This window comes from Schistocerca cancellata, chromosome 3 (assembly GCF_023864275.1).
Source record: "Schistocerca cancellata isolate TAMUIC-IGC-003103 chromosome 3, iqSchCanc2.1, whole genome shotgun sequence".
NCBI classification, from domain to species: Eukaryota; Metazoa; Arthropoda; class Insecta; order Orthoptera; family Acrididae; genus Schistocerca; species Schistocerca cancellata.
In genome coordinates, this window is record NC_064628.1 from 527,015,018 (window position 1) to 527,034,702 (window position 19,685).

General features: G+C 39.8%; 1 protein-coding gene across 2 annotated transcripts in view; it reads left to right on the top strand.

Annotated features, from left to right (window-relative positions):
- LOC126175358 (1-phosphatidylinositol 3-phosphate 5-kinase) overlaps positions 1-19,685 on the top strand; it is a 418,246-nt gene that overhangs the window by 118,938 nt on the left and 279,623 nt on the right. For both annotated transcript variants that reach the window (XM_049922107.1, XM_049922108.1), the window contains exon 10: positions 6,105-6,266. In XM_049922107.1, coding sequence (XP_049778064.1) covers positions 6,105-6,266 — 162 coding nt within the window. The remainder of the gene's footprint in view (positions 1-6,104; positions 6,267-19,685) is intronic.

Below are 19,685 nucleotides of genomic sequence, written 5' to 3' on the forward strand. Positions count from 1 at the left end.
GCCAACTTATTAAGGGTAGATTGAAGTCACCGCCAACTATAATTGTATGACTAGGGTACCTATTTGAAATGAGGCTCAAGTTTTCTTTGAACTGTTTAGAAACTGTATCATCCGAGTTGGGGTAGGGGGTCAGTAAAAGGCCCAATTATCAATTTGTTCCAGTTGTCTAGTACAACTCATATCCAGTCAAACTCACAGAAACCATCTACTTCAAGTTCACTACAAGATAATCTACTTCTAACAGCAACAAGCAGTCTACCACCAATAGTATTTAACCTATTCTTTCTAAACTCTGTTAGATCCTTTGTAAAAATTTCAGTTGACCTTATCTCCAGTTTAACCAGCTTTTGGTAGCCAAAAAATTTGAACGTCAGTGCTTTTTATTAGTGCCTGGAGCTCTGGTTCTCTCCCACCACACTATGTTGATTTTTAACTATAATATTAATTGTTGGTATGTTTGTCCTGCATGCTTTGAGACTGAAAGACTTTCTGTATTTTCCTGAGAAGATCTGCTTTCATCTCGTAGACAAGACTTAGTCCTTATCAAGTCTGATAGCCAATTGAAACCAGAGAGAATCTCTCCTGATCCAAGTTGCACAAATCATCAGTTCTGACATGAGCCACTGCCTGCAGTTGGCTGCACCCTGTGCTCTTCATTGCATCTGGATGAATGTGCTTGACAACTGGAATGAGTCCTGTTTGTGAGATGAAGGTAGAGCTCCAGTAAGTGCAGGTGTTTCAGTCTTAAAAGGTACAGGACAAACACAGGACAAGGGTAGCCATAGCAACAATCAGTACTGTAGCTGTAAATTGTCATAACATGTTGGAATGGAACCAGTGCTCCAGATGCAAATAGAAAGCACTGAAGCTCAAATCATTATGGGTATTGAAAGCTGGCTGATGCCAGAGATAAGCTCAGGCAAAATTTTTACAAAGGGCCTAACAGAGTTCAGAAATCATAGGTTAAATACTGTTGATGGTGGAGTGTTTATTGCTGTTAGAAGCAGTTTATCTTGTAGTGAAACTTAAATAGATAGTTCCTGTGAGTTTGTATGGGTCGAAGTTATACTTGACAGTATGCACACAGAGTGCACACTGTACTTCTTCCCTTCCTTGGCAGCCATATTTCTAAAGGGCTCTGTTATGTGCCTAATGCTGGAGCTCCCAATTACCAGTACTACCAATCCAACCTCTGTAACTGATCAGATCTTGCAGGCCAAGAGGCTTCCTCCGAAACAGTCCAAGTGACTGCATCTGGCTCGGGATCTTTCTCAACGTCAGATAGCACCTTAAACATCAGACGTACCTGGAAGACTTTTCAGTCAGCCCTCAGAAGGTCTTTCACTACCTTTTACTGCTTCAAGAGATCTCTCAGTTGACCCTGGGTGAGGGGTCTCCCTCAATGGGGCCAGTAGCTGGGTTGGTCACAGTAGTGGACTGATCAGGGGATACATGAGATGTGTTCAACATCCCTTGGATTGCCACATTCAACACACACACACACACACACACACACACACACACACCACACACACACACACACACACACAGTGATGGCAACTAGCAGCCACTCCAAGCTCTGTGACCAAAACAACACTGTATAGAGCTGTAAGTGAAGGGTCACCAACTACTCACATCTGGATGCAGCAGTAACAGTTTATATCTGTGCTAAAGGTGCCAGAACTAACAATAGACAGTAATTAAAATGTGGAACTGTGGCTACTAGATACACAAACCCACAAGAAATTTAAGAACTGAGACTAAAATGAGGCCAGTAAATTAAAGTTACTCCTTGTTAGAAGCTCATTATAACTCACAAATTAAATTCTGTACTGTGAAGTTTCATCTCTACTCCTTGTCGTAGTAGAAAGTAAGTTTTTATCATTTACTTCTACTATAGATCCTGATGATGGCTATTGTAGAGGTGAAACTGGTAATTCTTTTTCAAAAACTTTTCAATCAAGACAGTTACATAAAAATTTATGTGCATCATACAATCGCTCCCCTAATTGTCATTCACAATGTTGGAGCGTTGAAACGACAACAGCCGCTAGTGTAAAACTAAAATTCTGTGTTGGATGTGTAAGGCTGATCACTGGCATCTTTAGAGTGTTACTATGTGGTGTTGACTAGCAGACTTAAAGATCATAGGCCTGGTATATTTTTCTTAATTTAACCACCTACTAATTCTTCCATTTTTTAGTACAGGGGAGGGGCAGGGAGGAGAAGAAAAGGGTTCTGCGTAAAAAATGCTGTGCTTCGTGAAGCTGCTACAACACGATAGTATGCAAGAGTATATAAGAAGCATGCAGTGCAATTACACTTACATGCCACAAGGAAATGCAATACATTTCCACAGAAAGATTGTACTTTGTCATCAAGAGGACAGTAGTAATTTTGGATCTCTTTGAAACACTTTGTGTGCTGATGAAGATTAATACATTCTGTGGCTATATGCTGTGTGAAGTTCATTTGTGGTGCACAGCAAGTAAAGCAAATGAGAAATGCAGTTCCATAGAATTTATTTTTATGGGTTTGTTTTTCATGTAAAATCATATCATGCAATTAAAATAGGATTTCTTATTTAAAAACTGAATTTTACTCTTTTTTTGCCAGTTAAAATGCTGTCTGTTAGCAAAGTAAAACAAGTATTAGGTAAAAGTTACTTTATTTTTATCACAAAATCATAATATAGTGTAAAGTGGTGTGGTGTGGGGGGGGGGGGGGGGGGGGGGGACTAAAAATGGTTAAATAAATTTTCTTGCATTGGAGTTTCATATAGAATAGAACTAATGTGTTTATCTCTTACTCCCTTTTGCCCACAAGAAGTTATATGTGAAACACTGTTGTATAGGATGTGTGTTTTTCATGTAATTTTACTGCAAATATGAAAATAGGCAAACATTGTTAACTTTTCCCTCAATGACACAATTTTGTTTTAGAATGAAATCTGGTTGTAAGTGGAATATATTACAACAATGGTAATTTTCATTTATCTGAAAGGTCTTTATTTTGTTATCAGGCTTTAAATGGCGACAGTAATAATAGTGGTAATGTCTGAGAAAGTGACTACATTTCAATTGATGGCTACTATATTTTACTCTTTGTGAAATTGAGGAAGAGTGTCATCTTACTATCTGTTTAAATTGGAAGAAGTAAGATGGCAAATAAAAAACAGACACAAGTCTGGATGTGGCCTTGAGTAGGAAATTCTGGAACCCCCAGAATCAACATTTTTCTTTAATTTTATTTTTGTAATGCCCATTAATCTTGCATTATTTGATATTAACAAAATTTTCTTAGTTTACAACCCATGTCACTTCGACTACACCACTTGAGTTCTCAATAACTGTCTCCACCATTGTCATCGGGAGTTAAAATCTGTAACTGCCAAGGCTAGCACAGTGTTCTGCTTATTATATAGATGCAGTGGCAACGCCTAGAATCGTCCAGAGAAGACCAGAGTTACACATGCATGGAAGGTAAATTGGGCAGCAGCTAATAGCTCCATCCTGCCACTGAATTGAGTGACATCACATGGCACAAACATATTTGTAACTATTGCTCCCGCACCTCTACAAGCATTGAGCCTCCTTCGTTGCTTTCACTCAGAGTCCAAATCGTGCCCCCATGCCCTACTAAGTGAATAGCCCTGGTCTCTGTTAAAATTCTTGCTGTGTGTTCTAAGTTTGGCCACTTTTTTACACACATCAAAAAAACATTTGCATCACCCCGGTTCCCAGAAGTCCTGAAGATAGACATTGCCTGTGGATATTATATCACAGACACAGTCCCTTTGACTGTTCAGAGATGCCACTACCCTTCCAGTCACTCCACCAGGAAGGAGATACATGGCTCGTATTGTCTATAGTTCAACCATGCCTAGAATGTCAGTACCGCAGTTCGATCATGCCTGCATTGTTACTTTGTGCCAGGAAGGGCTCTCAACTAAGGAAGTGTCCAGGTGTCTCAGAGTGAACCACAGCGATATTCTTCAGACATGGAGGCGATGCAGAGAGACAGGAACTGTCAGTGACATGCCTCGGTCAGGCCACCCAAGGGCCACTACTGCAGTGGATGACTGCTGCCTATGGATTATGGAACCCTGACAGCAACGCCACCATGTTGAATAAGGCTTTTCATGCAGTCATAGGACGTCGCGTAATGACTCAAACTGTGCGCAATAGGCTGCATGATGCACAATTTCACTCCCAATGTCCTTGGTGAGGTCCATCTTCGCAACCATGACACCATTAAGTGCGGTACAGATGGGCCCAACATGCCGAATGGACCGCTCAGGATTGGTATCACATTCTCGTCACCGATGAGTGTCGCATATGCCTTCAACCAGACAGTCATCAGAGACGTGTTTGGAGGCAGCCCGATCAGGCTGAATGCCTTAGACACACTGTCCAGCAAGTGCAGCAAGGTGGAGATTCCCTGCTGTTTTGGGGTGGCATTGTGTGGTGCCGACGTACGCCGCTGGTGGTCGTGGAAGGTGCCATAACGGCTGTACAATATGTAAGTGCCATCCTCTGACTGATAGTGCAACCATATCGGCAGCATGTTGGCGAGGCATTCGTCTTCATGGACGCCAATTCCTGCCCCCATCGTGCATGTCTCGTGAATGACTTCCTTCAGGATAACGACATAGCTCAAGTAGAGTGGCCAGCATGTTCCTCAGACATGAACCCTATTGAACATGCCTGGGATGGATTGAAAAGGGCTGTTCATGGACCATATGACCCACCAACCACTCTGAGGGATCTATGCTGAATCACCATTGGGGAGTGGGACAGTCTGGACCAACAGTGCCTTGATGAACTTGTGGATAGTATACTATGGCAAATACAGGCATGCATCAATGCAAGAATATGTGCTACTGGGTATTAGAGGTACTGGTGTGTGCAGCAATCTGGACCACCACCTCTGAAGGTCTCGCAGTGTGCTGGTACAACACGCAATGTGTGGTTTTCATGTGCAATAAAAAGGGCGGAAATGATGTTTACGTTGATCTGTACTCCAGTTTTCTGTATAGGTTCCAGAACTCTTGTAACTGAGGTGATGCAAAACTTTTTTTGATGTGTGTGTAACAGACTCCCAATATTATGCTATTTGAGCCAAAACTCTCGTCTTTTAAAGTTACCCTGTGAATTTGGTAACATTGACATAGGTCAAACTGTTCATACTGTTGCTGGTTTGGCCTGAGCACGCATAACATATTAAACAAAGGGAGCTTGAGAAGACAGTCATGGTTAAGCATAGCCTAGAAAATGGATATAAAATACATTTTAAAAGGAAGAGAGTTTTAGATTAAACATCATCATATTGGGATTCTGTTATGAAAGAAGTGGCCAAAATCAGAATAATCAACAACAGTTTTAACAGAGACCAGGGGTACACTCTTAGTAGGGTGTGGAGGTGGGCTTTGGACATTGAACAAAAGCAAATATGGAGTCTCGAAGCTTGTGGGGATGCAGGAGCAGCAGTCTCAGACATGCTGTCGGACGCTTGTGCCATCTGACGTCACTCGGTCTGACGACGGGACAAAGCTGTTAGGAACTGCCCAACTTACCTAATGCAAATGTGTCACTCAGATCCTGCCTGGAAGTTCCAGACACTGGCTTTAATCTACATAAGCAGAAAACTATGCCAACCCTGGGAGTCAATGATTTTAACTCGTGGTGCAATGGCAGAAACAGCTACAGAAAGCTCGAGTGTATATATTGGAAGTGACATGGCTTGCAAACCGACAAGATTTTATTGAAGCATGCCACTGTGAAAAACTCCAAGGACCCTTTTTGATTTTATTTCATAATTTAGGTGAACATTCCTATTTTCCATAGGTTTATCGAGTAGTTTCTCCTATATTGTTTGAATTTTATGTAAATTTACATATAGTTTCTCCTGTATTGCTTGAAGTTTATAGAAATTAGCAGCCCTGAAACATTTGTTGTTTAGTTTGTTCGTCAGTTCAGATATTATGTTGGAGATCAGTTGGAGAGTTATAGTCTCACTGTGATATTAATTACCAGAATATGTTTTAATTGTTGTGTTTGGTTCATCTTCTCTCTTAATAACCTGACTGGTCTTCTTATTTCTAGGAATGCTTACAGCCACCTTGAATCTAGTCTTCTGAGGCAGTTGCTGAATTCAGAAGGCTTGTCCCAATCTTGGACTGATATTATACTGCCTCTCATTTCACGAATTGTAGACATTGTAAAACCTGATACTAAGAATGATATTGACAATATGGATATAAGACAGTAAGTATCTTAATGTGAACAGTTTTTCTCTCTTCTTCCTTTGGCTAACCACGTTCTGAAAACCATTGAATATAAATGGAATGATTATACTTCCTGCTCAGTGGGAACACAAAAAACAAAATTATGCTATATTGTGAGTTTTCATTTTTATTGTTTGAGACAAAAAAGAGTAGTTTCAGGGGTAAGACAAGGCTACAACCTGTCTCCACTGTTGTTGTTCATATTATTTATGGATCATATGTTGAAAACGATAGATTGGCTGGGTGAGATTAAGATATGTGAACACAAAATAAGCAGTCTCGCGTATGCGGATGACTTAGTTGTGATGGCAGATGCGATTGAAAGTTTGTAAAGTAATATTTCAGAGCTAGATCAGAAATGTAAGGACTATGGTATGAAGATTAGCATCTCCAAAACGAAAGTAATGTCAGTGGGAAAGAGATATAAATGGATCGAGTGCCAAATAGGAGGAACAAATTTAGAACAGGATGGCAACATAGTGAAAGAACTGGAAGCGAGGTGTAGCAAAGCTAATGCAGTGAGCGCTCATCTACAATCTACTCTCTTTTGCAAGAAGGAAGTCAGTGCCAAGACTAAGTTATCTGTGCACTGTTCAATCTTTCGACCAACTTTGTTGTATGGGAGCAAAAGCTGGATGGATTCAGGTTACCTTATCAATAAGGTTGAGGTTACGGATATGAAAGTAGCTAGGATGATTGCAGGTACTAGTAGATGGGAACAATGGCAGGAGGGTGTCCACAATGAGGAAATCAAAGAAAAACTGGGAATGACCTCCATAGATGTAGCAGTCAGGGCGAACAGGCTTAGATGGTGGGGTCATGTCACACGCGTGAGAGAAGCAAGGTTACCCAAGAGGCTCATGGGTTCAGCAGTAGAGGGTAGGAGGAGTCGGGGTAGACCAAGCAGAAGGTATCTGGATTCTGTTAAGAATGATTTTGAAGTAATAGGTTTAACATCAGAAGAGGCACCAATGTTAGCACTGAATAGGGGATCATGGAGGAGTTTTGTAAGAGGGACTATGCTCCAGACTGAACTCTGAAAGGCATAATCAGTCTTAAATGATGATGATGAGACAAAAAAGGCACAGCAGAAGTGCATTGGGAAGTGTGGAAGATAATAACAGAAAAAGAAAAGCCACTATGAACCCATGCTCTTGACTAACTTCTGTATTATTGGAAAAAAGACTGAGCACAGGTGCACCATAAAAACAAAACACACACAGAACCAGTTATGTTTATACAAACTGATGATTTTTTTTCTGTTTTTTTATTTTTATTTTTTTTTTTTTACTTTCTGATACTCTAAAAAGCCATAAAAAGAAAGTGCAGTGGCAATTTCTGTAAAACTCTCTATTAATGAACTACTTTTAAGAAATTACTTTCTTTATAAAATATTTCTCTTCACAGCTTTTAACTGCTCTCACTTGAAGAAAGTAATAGGTATGAAACAGTGTGAAAATTAAAAGTCAGTTTTAACAAAATTCCTAATGTGCAAATGTGAGAGTCCCTTAGTTTTCAAACACATCATGCTGAATTGTTAACAGAGTAAATGAAAATAATTAACAATTAATTCTTTTAGTTGAAAGCAAATTCCAGTGTTTCAATGAATAATTTTGAAATCTCTGCTAACAAGTTCACAGATCTATAGTTGCAACTCGAGCTATATCTTCGTGTGAAATAGCTGCATTTCATTGTCATCGAAATGTGAAGTCCTTACACTTCTAGCTTACTGACGCACATGAATTTGGTCTTTAAAAAAGTGTACTTCTGGGTAGAAATTAAAAAGTGTGTTGATGCCATACAATGTAGACTATATTATCTGACATCGTAGATGCTGAGTTGTCACCAGCTCCAAGTGCAATAATTCATTTTCATAAGTTTTGTGTACTGATGAAGTGAATTCACTTTTCAGTGGAAGCTGATAATTACTCTTGAAGTTTAAAGCTGTCAAAGTGTTAAAATGTGGACATGGAAAAGTAAGCATTATGATTTTACACCCAGTTTCCTGTGTAGGTTTCACAGCTAGAGAAAGGGAATTTCTTGTTGACAGGAACATGATGAAAGAGTTTGCCTGATAAATTCCTCTCACACTTAGAATTACTGTGTGGATTGGTTAAAAAATCTTAGTCTCTTTTATTAAATTTAAGTTGAGAAAGTGAGACTATGGACATGGAATGTGTGAAATATTGGAAGAAAATTGCTTTGTCTTGAGAACATGGTACTACAATCAATTTTAATGCAGATAAAATCAAACAATGGAAAATCCAGGATGAAATGTAACAATACAATTGTTAATGCAGATATACATTTTTTTGTGTGTGTTACCTACTTCAGGCTCTTCCTCATCACCACCAATGAGCTTTGAGGGGCCACTGATCACCCCTACACTGTACTTTGATGATTTTTGCATTTGGTGCAGCTCCCACTCATTAGCCTCACCTGAATGTCAGCTCCAAGGCACCATCTGATTGCCACTGTGTGGGCCCTGTCCCATGGTTTCCAGTTCCCTGCTGCAAAAACAAGGGTCAAGCATTTTTGTTATCATACAGTGGACCACCTGATCCAGGACTCTACTTGTTTACCCAGCACTTGAAAGTTGCTGCACAGTAATATTTCTTAGGCCTCCACTTTGATAAGAAGCTGGCTTGGCTGCCTCATATTCATCAACTCAAGATAGTTGCAAGCAAAAGCTTAACATTCTCTGCTTCCTTGCCCACATGTCTTGGGATGTGAATCTTACCTCTTCAGTTCAGATGGAACCAACTCTTGGTGTCCCATACAATCCCCAGTCGTCAGTTCCATGATCATCACTCGCATCCCATTCTTTTTGCATATGAGTGACATCAGCCTCCTCATACCCACTCTCGAGTTGGTTTACCATTTCCAGTACATCCCAGAGCCCTCTGCCAGGATCCCCACCTCTCCTCCCTGGAATGAGTGTCATGTGTTTTCTCATGCACCTCCCCCTCCGCCCCCTCTTGGTTGTTGCCCAAGTCAAAAATTAGGACCGATTGACCTCTAGGTCCTAAAGTCTCTGTCACACCCCATGACCTCGTGGCATCTGTTACATTCAGTTATTCAGCAGTTTCAGGGTGCTGCTGTCTTTTACACTCACAGTTCTAAAACCATGGATAAGACAGGATATGCCATTAAACCTCTACCATTCAAGAACACTAGTCATTGGTAGGAAAATTTAGTGTTTTTATGGCAGAACTGATTGCCATTAACAGAGCCCTTCTCTTTATTAAATAGGTCTCCTTTTACCACATTTTAATATGTAGTTACTTAATAAGCATTCTTCAGAGCACTGACCAATTTTACTCTTGTCACCCTGTGATCTCTGCTGTTAATGACCCTCTCACTGAGCTTAGCCATACTGACTGCTCGTTTGTCTTTCTCTGTGTCTCAAGTTATGAGGGTATCCCAGGGAATGAAGTGCCCAACCATTTGGTGAGAGGAACGATTACTCACCCACTGTTCAGTTTACCAATACCAGATGCAGGTTTGCAGGTGCAAATAAGATCCCTGCTTACTCAGAGATGGAATGACATCTGGTTGGCTACTGTCTCATCTAATAAATTCCGCACTACCGAGGAGACTGTCGCAGGATCGCACTCTTCCTCCTGTTGCTCTTGGAAGGAATCCACTGTCGTATGTCGCTTCCACATTGGTCATACCAGGCTAATCCATGGTTTTATTTTATTTAGTGAGCCTTCCCCACATTATAGTTGTGGAATATTACAGATGGTAGTTCAGATCCTGGGGGAATCCCACTTCTTCTGGCCCACCATGCTAAGCATGGTCTTCTGAATTCTGTGCTTCACATATTGACAGACGATTCATGAATTATTGAACTGGTTTTCTGTTTCCTCTGTGAAAGTGCTTTTTATTTTCAGGTGTAAAGTTTTAAGCTGCCTTTGAGGCAGGGATGGGGTGGGTGAGTTGGGGCATCTCGCACTGCATGCTGGCTCTGGGGACCCCTAACCCTACATCCTTTGCCAGCTTCCTGTTTCACCCCTCTCTTGCTTCATCTTGTCTCCTTTACTGCCATACACTGTTTTCCATTGTTGAGGTAGCTCTCTGTTGAATATATGGTGCTCTATAATGCCTGGACTACACTGGAGCAGATGCAAGATGGCTTTGGGTCAGGCAACTCCCTCCGTATGTAGAGTCTCGGGGACACGCACTTGCTGCTTTACCTACTTCTCTCATAATTTTTTTGTTTTACTGATGGTTCAACTGATTTTCATTACATTTTTAGGTTTCTCACTTTTACTGTCCTGAATATGCCGACTAGGAGACATTCTTTGTTCTGTAACTGTTTTCGCCCTTGGGACTGCAGGGGTTGGATGTGGGGTGGGGCCTTTCTCACCACTGAATGGAGCCTGGGAGAGCCTTCATCTGCTCCGACCTACGAACCAATCATATCCATACAGTTCTCTATAAAATCTTTCTCAGCTATGGCATTAATATTGCCTTCAGTGCCTCGTTCTTACCTCTCCTAAGTCCTTTCATCCTCAGACACGTACTTTGTGGACTTCACTAATTCCGGACATTTGCCTCTAGATCAATGGACTGATAACCTTGTTGTTTAGTCCCTTAACCCCAATCAGCCAACCTGCAGCCAAGATGGTGCAGTATCATGCAGGCATATTATAGACTTTCCAAAAGAAGCAGTGAAAGAAAAGTGGGATCAAGAAGGGTACATGCAAAAAAGATGAAAAGAGTAGATGATGAATGTGCGAGAAAGGTTGCCTGTATTCTTACATTTAATAAAACAGCACATGCAAAGTACGTCAAGACAGAATCCATCCATTTAAATGGGAGGTCTTGTATACCCAGTCCAGTGTTCTATGGGTGCCAACATTATAGAACTTCTAGCTTCTCAAGACATAGACTCAAGTTAACACGAAAGCACTGTCAATGCCATATCAGTTGCTCTGAAATCTTTCCTGACAATGAAAATGATATAGAAGTGTCAAACACACAAGAAAATTGTTCGCAAAGCTTAAAAGCTGGCACATCTAATTCTATCTTATGGATCTAATGATTTCACTTTCTCAACTATGGAATGAGAAGAATGGCTGAGGCAATGCCACAGACTTCTAACTAATCCCCAAACCATGGCAGGATCCCCCCTCCCCCCTAATAAAATGGCTTCCATACTACAGAGAAACAGTGGATCCCAGACACATGTAGAGAAACTGAAACTCCTAGTACAGGGAAGTCCTTTGTTTGTGTGTTTGCAGAAACACATTTTAAACATATTGCCACTTTGATGCTGAAGTGCTGTACCCTCCACTACAGGGATAACCTTATTGGAGGAAAGGACTAGGTGAGGGAGTAGTTGCATACATAAATAACACATACCACTCGTTGGTTACTAACTTGCAAGTAGTAGTTGTTATATACAAGCTACAAATATATTTATGAGTTACTAAGTACTCAAATGTAATTCCATCTATAAGGGGCAGTGAAGTGGAAATGAGAAAGATCAGAAATGTTGAGACTGAAGAACGAAAGACAACAGCCCCAAAGACTGATATCCTTCTTGCCTCCCCTCCACACAATCCCTCCCTAAGGGGATGCGTCGCTGGTGGGCCAGAGAATAGTAGTGGGTGTCACTCCTTCAGCGATCACCAGTAGGCTCGCAGTCACAGGCTGTGAAACGTGGTCTCATCACCTGCTATTTCAGACCTGTTATGATTACGTGTTTGTCAAAGAGATACATTTGTTCAGAAATTAATTGGTTGCCTTCATGAAGAAATAAACAGCTAGTCAATTGCAAAGTGAAGGGTTTATTTAAACATCTTGACCATGGTTTCAATGTTTATAAAAATGTCATCCTCAAAAGGAAAAGAGTGGCAACCTAAACAGATTTACAGTGAATACATGTTAAGTTAAATACATACAGGAACAATAACAACTCATTACAAATACAAAAATTATTCAAACTAACTGGGTTACGTGCTGTAATGGAGGCATGTTGAGATATCGCCAAAATGCATCACTAAAATGTAAAATTTCACCTCCATAATGTTAAAAACATTCACAACATGGTCATCATTAAGTAGTGCTTTAACAACATAAGCTAGTGCACTAGCATCACATACACAACGCTTGGGCTAAGAATCATATTGTAAAGAAACAAACTGTTGTTAATTGCTCAAATGCAGACAAAAGTGGTATGAAGACTGGAAGTGAGAGCAGTAAGTCCAACCAATACAATCAGAACACAAGATTGTTTCACTAACTTTATCGTTTAATTGGATAGATATAAACCCTACTCACCAAGTGGCAGCAGAACGCACATAAAAGAGGGTCGCAATTAAGCAAGCTTTCAGAGCCAGTGGCTCCTCCTTCAGGCAGAAGGGTTGAAGGTGAAGGAAGAGAGTGAATGAAAAGAACTGGAAAAGTCCAGGAAAAGGGGTGGATTTCGGGAAAGTTTCCCAGAACTGCGGGTCAGGGGAGACTTATCGCATGGGATGAGAAGGAAAGACTGATTGTTGGGGCTGCATCGGATGAGATTTGAAAACCTGAGAGCTTAATGGTGAAAGACAGGGTAATATACAAGACAAAGATTATTGCTTAAACACCAAGCATAAATTAATAAGAGTGAAAAGCTAAGTGCATTGTATGTAATAGAGGTGGGAGGGGGAAAGAAAAGGTAAGAAATGAAAGATATAGAAAACTAAAATGGAGTGAATAAAGGAGTAGAAATGCTAAGACAGAAGAAATTAATGTAAATTTAGGCAAGGTGGATGGTGAGAACTAACGAGATGTTGTAGCACTAGTTCCCACCTGTTGAGTTTGAGAAGCTGGTGTCTGGGGGAAGAAACCAGATGGTGCGTGTGGTGAAACAGGCACCGAGATCACAGTTGTCATGTTGTAGTTCATGCTCTGCAACAGGATATTGGTGTTGCCAGTATACACCCTCTGCTTATGGCCATTATTCCTAACTGATAATTTGGTGGTAGTAATGCCAATGTAAAAGGCCGAACAGTGTTTACATAATAGCTGGTATATGTCGTGTCATTTCACAGATGGCTCTCCCTTTGATAGTATATGTTTTGCCTAAAGAAGGTGCCACTGGCTCAGAAAGCTTATCTAATTATAACATTCTTGCTCCTGCCACTGCTTAGTGAGTAGATATATTGCCTTCCAATTACATAATATTATCAAAAATTTTTGTTTCGTTAACTTTGGTGATTATAAAATTAGACATAATGATTGCTCGAACTATTACATAGGTCAGACTAGAAACCTTTAAAAGTAAGCTATAAAGAGCATCTGCAAAGTAAAGATGGGGAAAATGTGTACAGTTCCACTTTTGCTGAACATGAGCTGCTTCTCTAACACACACCATGGAGACTAGGAGACTTCGCTGTACAAAAGAAGAATTATTTATGTTGCCACATTTCTTTCTCCTTACACCTCACTTTAATAGCCCTTCCAGTTTGTCCTGTACAATAGCTAGGAAAACTGTTACAGTGTGTAGCTGCCTTAGTTTGTAAATGGATATGCTTCAGTTTTTAACGTGTGTACTAAATTTTTCTTCATACTGTTGTTGGTGGAGAAATTAACCTTACAACTGTAAGAGAAATTTAGTACACATGCTTTAAAAAAATTAAAATAAAATAAAATAAACTGAAATAGATTCTTTCATAAGAGAGGCAATTCATGCTTATTTGTTTAATAGAATGTGTTACGAAATTTTAAATAAGCTGTGTGACTACATAGCTGTATTCACAGATGGGTGTAAGCATGGGGACCACCTTAGCAGCTCTGTCATTTTCCCCGATTGTGTCCTCAAGATCCTACTACCTAAAGAATGCACTGTGTATGATGCAGAATTGTACCCAATCTTCAGGACACTGAAACAGGTGAGATGTGTTCATATGGCCAAATTCCTAATCTTTTCAAAATCCCTGGGAGCACTTCACTCTCCACAATGCTTGTGCCCAGCAAATGAAGTAGTCCAGAGTATCCAGGATGCTCTGCTTCACCTACAGAGGCCGAGCATGAAGGCCACATTTTCTGGGTACAAGGGCACAGGGGAATTCCTGGAAACAAGTTGGCAGATTTAGCAGCCAAGGAGGTGTGTGATGAAATGTGGTTCAGTGTACTGCCACCCCATACACTGTCACCTTGCTGGTGAGGTACAAAACCTTTGGAACAAGAATGGCTCTTATTCCAGTGAGAGGGACCCTCCAGTATATGGTGTACAGATCACAGTAGTTATATTCAGAAAAGAGTGATGTGGCTAATTTACTTGCAGATTTACAATCTATTTTAGGTGAAAATGTGATTCATGTGATATTATTATAAGATTGTGTGAAATGCCTGATTTGATCCCAAAAATATTAGGAGGGCATTTTTTATGTGATGCCAGAGTGCTGGCTCATCTATATTTTTTGTAAGTGATCAGCCAGTGATATACCCCTTTGTCATTAGTTTAGCCTCCTACTTGTATTATTTATGTTTTAACAGAAAATTTTATAAGTTAAGATCAGATTTACAGTATCTTAAAAGTTGTGTAACAGTGTGATTGTGCAGATGAAGATGAGAGATGAGGGAAGAGGCAGTGGAATAGTAACCAATATTGTATTTTACCTCTTTTTGATGTTTCAGACATTTTAACCACATTCATTTCTAATTACAATACATAGGGTTATGATAACGTCATGATTGAGCACAAATGAACCTTCTGCTCCATCTTAGGGAAGTTGTTGTACTTCAAACTGCACCAAAAGACATTATGTTTTGTTGGCCCTGCACACTGATATATTGACCTCAATAGTGAATCACAGAGTGATATAGGACAAACAGTAACTGAGGCAGTTTATTTAATAGCAGTAAAGGATAAACCCTTCCTAAATCTGATCTACTCTTTTCGTGTAGTGTTGCTGCCATGTGATATTGCCATGAAATCTGGTGCATGAAGTTTGGCGTGTAGAATGTAGTTTATCCATCTCATAACGTACAGTTACAAATCAAAGATTTTTGTACTGGAGACACATCAAATTACTAAAAAAATAAGGTTATAATAATTAACATATTTTAGCAAGAATTTCTGCATTTTTACGCATGAACAATTTAACAATAACATATATAACACTGTCATTTTGCAGCTTGCAATACAATTTATACAATATATTAACAATTTATTATACAATACATAATCTGTATTGTTTCTTTTCTTTTCAAATTGCAAAACTCCATATTTAACAGATTTGTATTATTTAATTTATTGTAAATTTTTAATCCCGTGTACAATGGTGTTTGAGCATAAAGTTTTAAATTATGAGAGGGAAGTTTGAAACTGTGTCTGCGACGAGTACTGTAATTGTGGTTGAAATTAAAGTTGTCAAGTGAGTTTTGATTTTTATAGATGAAAATTAAAATTTTGTAGATGTACAGAGAAGGAATGTTTAGTATTTTAATTTTATAAATAATGGGTGACATGATGTTCTTTTGTGGACTAAACACATGCTTCTTATTATTCTCTTTTGAAGTGTAAGTGGGTGACATGATGTTCTTTTTTGGACTAAACACAGGTTTCTTATTATTCTCTTTTGAAGTGTAAGTAATCTCGGGCTGTTCGTAGAGTTTCCCAGAAAATTATTCCTAATCGAATTATAGTCTCAAACTAGCTGTGGTAGACTATCTTCCTGGTGTCCATAAGGGTGGAACAAGATAAGACATTCATAGCATAAGCTAGGCTGTTTAGTTTGTTTGATAAGAAGTCTACATGTGCCTTCCTATATAAATTTTTGTCAGGATTTAGACCTAGAAATTTTACATAACTTACTTCAGTCATTTCCTGATCCCTGTGCACTATTTTTATGGGATATGCTGATGACGATTTAGCACTGAACTGCACTAATTGTGTTTTTGTGACATGGAGTTTTGATCCATTTTGCTGAAACCATACTCCTAGGTTTCCCATTATATTTTCCACAGTGTCATGAGTTTGTTCTAAATTGTCATTTTCAGTTAAAACCAAGGTGTCATCAATAACTTTATTGTGATCGCTTCTCAGTTTTGGTTATTGATAACTTGATACCAGTGTCTGAGTTTAATTTGTACACCACAGCACTGAGGATGATCACTATGTGTTCGAAAATCGATTCTGCTATCAATAAAACATCAATATTATGGCCAACGCTGACCTTCCTTTTAATTTAACTATAAAAATTTCAGATGAAATGCTAATCACTGCTAGAACATGGGCAAACACATTGTATAACATAGAGGTTAGCATCACTGCCTAGTGTACTGCAGTTCACCAGTTCAAATCTGACCAGTATCACCTATTTATTATTTAGTGTTAGTCATTTCTGGAAGCCTTTCAAAATTTCTTATGTTTGTATGCTCTGGACTGTTCTGTGTTTGCATAAATAGCAGCACTCTCCATTAGCTGTACATTGGTGTTTGTAATAAATTTGTTTTCAGAGCTAAGTTTTGTACTTCATTGATGACCCTGCTTTTGGATTTGGATTTGAGTGTGATTATGACTTGGCATTGTTTGGTGGAGATGCTGAGTACTTCAGAAAATCTACATCGCTCTGGCTCCAATTAGGCAGTGTAGAAGCCATGCACCTACATGGACAGCAACCAGAATACACGCAGTACATTCCCAAGGACCATATTTTCAGGATAACAATGACTCAAAACCAACAAGAAAGTCGGCTGCACATCAGGCACCCATCAGCGTATTACAGGGATACTGGTCAAGATCTGATGAAATGGCTGATAGGAATAAAACAGATTTGCCAAATACGTGTACAACAGATGGGATGAAATGATGCATTTGACAAATGTGTACTTTTGCTGATGACACAGCCCAGCAGTGGTTCAAGAACATTAAAGGAAAGCTCAACATCTGGGACCAATTCTAGGACAAAATAAATAAAGTGTTTGATAACAATGAGCAACAAGTCTGCTTAGTGGTAAAACAATTGAAGAACAGGGCCTGACATCATGGAGCAATGATGAAATCCTACGTACAGATGGTTTTGGCACTCTGCCACATTGTGAATCTGAATATTGCAGGAGCCGGCTAGTGCAGCAAAGAAATGTGACAGAAAACAGACAGGCAAAATAAGTGTGACCTACTCCCAAATGTACTCCCTACGGTAGTTGTGGAAGACCACCGCAACCTCACCTATCTCATATGCCAGGTAATAAGAGAAGAGTTACTGCACTTTTTGCAACAAGAACTGTTGAAATAAGTAAACAAGAGAGAGAAGTCACGAATGTCAACTGTATACTTCAGGAGGTAATAGAGGATGTTGAAGAAGGAAAGTGTGATTTGATTTTTAGCACTAATCTCTGCCATCAGTTGAACATGCCATGTGTAATGAATTTGGCATTATGCTGCAGCCACTAAACACAACTCAGATCTGTATGATGACTGCAATCTGTAGCATGACTGCAAATGTTGTGTGTTCCACAAGGGAACTCTCACAGAGCCAATAGAAATAACAGTAGTCTGACAGGGATGTATTTTGTCACCAGCACTTTTTCTACTTGTCCTTGACTCAGTTATGGGTTCACAGCAGGCAGGAGATGAGGAATCCAATGGGGAATCATTGAATGTCTGGAGGATCTAAATTTTGCAGACAGTATAGTTTCATTTCCTCAAAGGGTGACATTTATGAATTCTAAATTAAACTCACAAGAAAAGGGCAGAGGTTGCTGACCTCAAGATACATATAGGTAAAACAAATGAAATCAGAATAAATTCTGAGAACATGGGAGTGTCAGTGTTGATTCATCCCTGGTGACAGAAGGCAGTGGAGCCAGAGATAATGTGAAGACCCACATAAACAAAAGTAAATGCTGTCTTCTTATAGCTGCAACCAATAAGGAGAAAAGAAACAACACATGCAAAAGTAAAATTCATTTTTGTAATACAAAAATGAAGGCTGTCTTTCTAATTACCAGTGAAACTTGGGAATTAGACAAGACTACATAATGAATATCGTGACCAGAAAAAATAAGTAATGAGGATCTCTGGAGAGAAAGAAACCAGATACCTGTAGAAGAACAGATTTGTGAAAGAAAGTCCCAGATGGAGCAGTCATGAAGAAGATATTGGAATGGAATCCCCAAGGAACAAGCAAGAGGGACAGACCTAGAGGTACATGAAAAGGGATAGTGGAAGGGGAAGTGAGGAGAGGTGGTAAGACTGGGTGGAATTGAGGGAAAATTCTAAAGACAGGGGTGGATGGCGAGTTGTCTTGGATGATCTATGCCCTATAGAGGCCATAGGAATTAAGTCAGTTAATTCATAACACCTGTCAGTCTCTATGGGTTCAAAGTTATGCGGTTTGGACTGTATAACTCTTCAGTCATTTTTGAATGTATGTTAGGCAACAACCGAGTGAGGTGGCGCAGTGGTTAGCACACTGAACTCGCATTCGGGAGGACGATGGTTCAATCCCGCCTCCAGCCATCCTGATTTAGGTTTTCCGGATTTCCCTAAATCGTTTCAGGCAAATGCAGGGATGGTTCCTTTGGAAGGGCACGGCCGATTTTCTTCCCCGTCCTTCCCTAACCCGAGCTTGCGCTCCGTCTCTAATGACCTCGCTGTCGACGGGACGTTAAACACTAACATCCTCCTTCTTCTCCTCCTCCTCCTCCTGTTAGGCAACCTACGGCTCTGTCTTAAATGGATGACATGCCTTTGCTATCTGGATGACATTGTCCATTTTTTGAAGACATTTTAAGAACATCTAAGTTACCAGACAACCATGTTGAAGTGTGTTCAGACTGCAGCCTCCATCTGAAACCAGAAAAGTGCCTCATTGCCACCTAAGAAATAAAAATTTTAGGGCATCTAGTGAATGGCAGTGGAATCTTTCTGATACAGGAAAAATAAGAGCAGCCACAGATTTTCTGACTCATGGGCACATTCGTGATGTGAGAAATTTTCTTGGAATATGGTAGTACTGTCAGCAATTCATAATGGAGTTATGTACTGAGGCATGACCCATGAAGTAACTACTGGAACATGAAATAGAGATCTTTCCTTGTCCTTAAGCAGATGCTAACATCTTCTCCAGTCCTAGCATTGTATGACCAGAATGTGAGATAGAACTTCACACCAGTGCTAGTGATTATGGTGTAGGTACAGTTCTAGTGCAAATTCCGTAAGAGGCTTAAAAAGTGATAGCTTCTGTCCATAATTATTTGGCAAACCATTCATGTTTGTGATGCATCACCATTCTCTATTATATCTGACCAGCTTGAAGGATCAGTTGGGTCTACTAGTGTCACCAGCACTGGGGCTTCAGAGTACATTGTCACAGTGTTAAACAAAGAAAGACAAAAACACAAGGATGTCAACTGCTATTCAAGGAATCCCTTGGCAAAACTCAGCAGTCTGGATGAA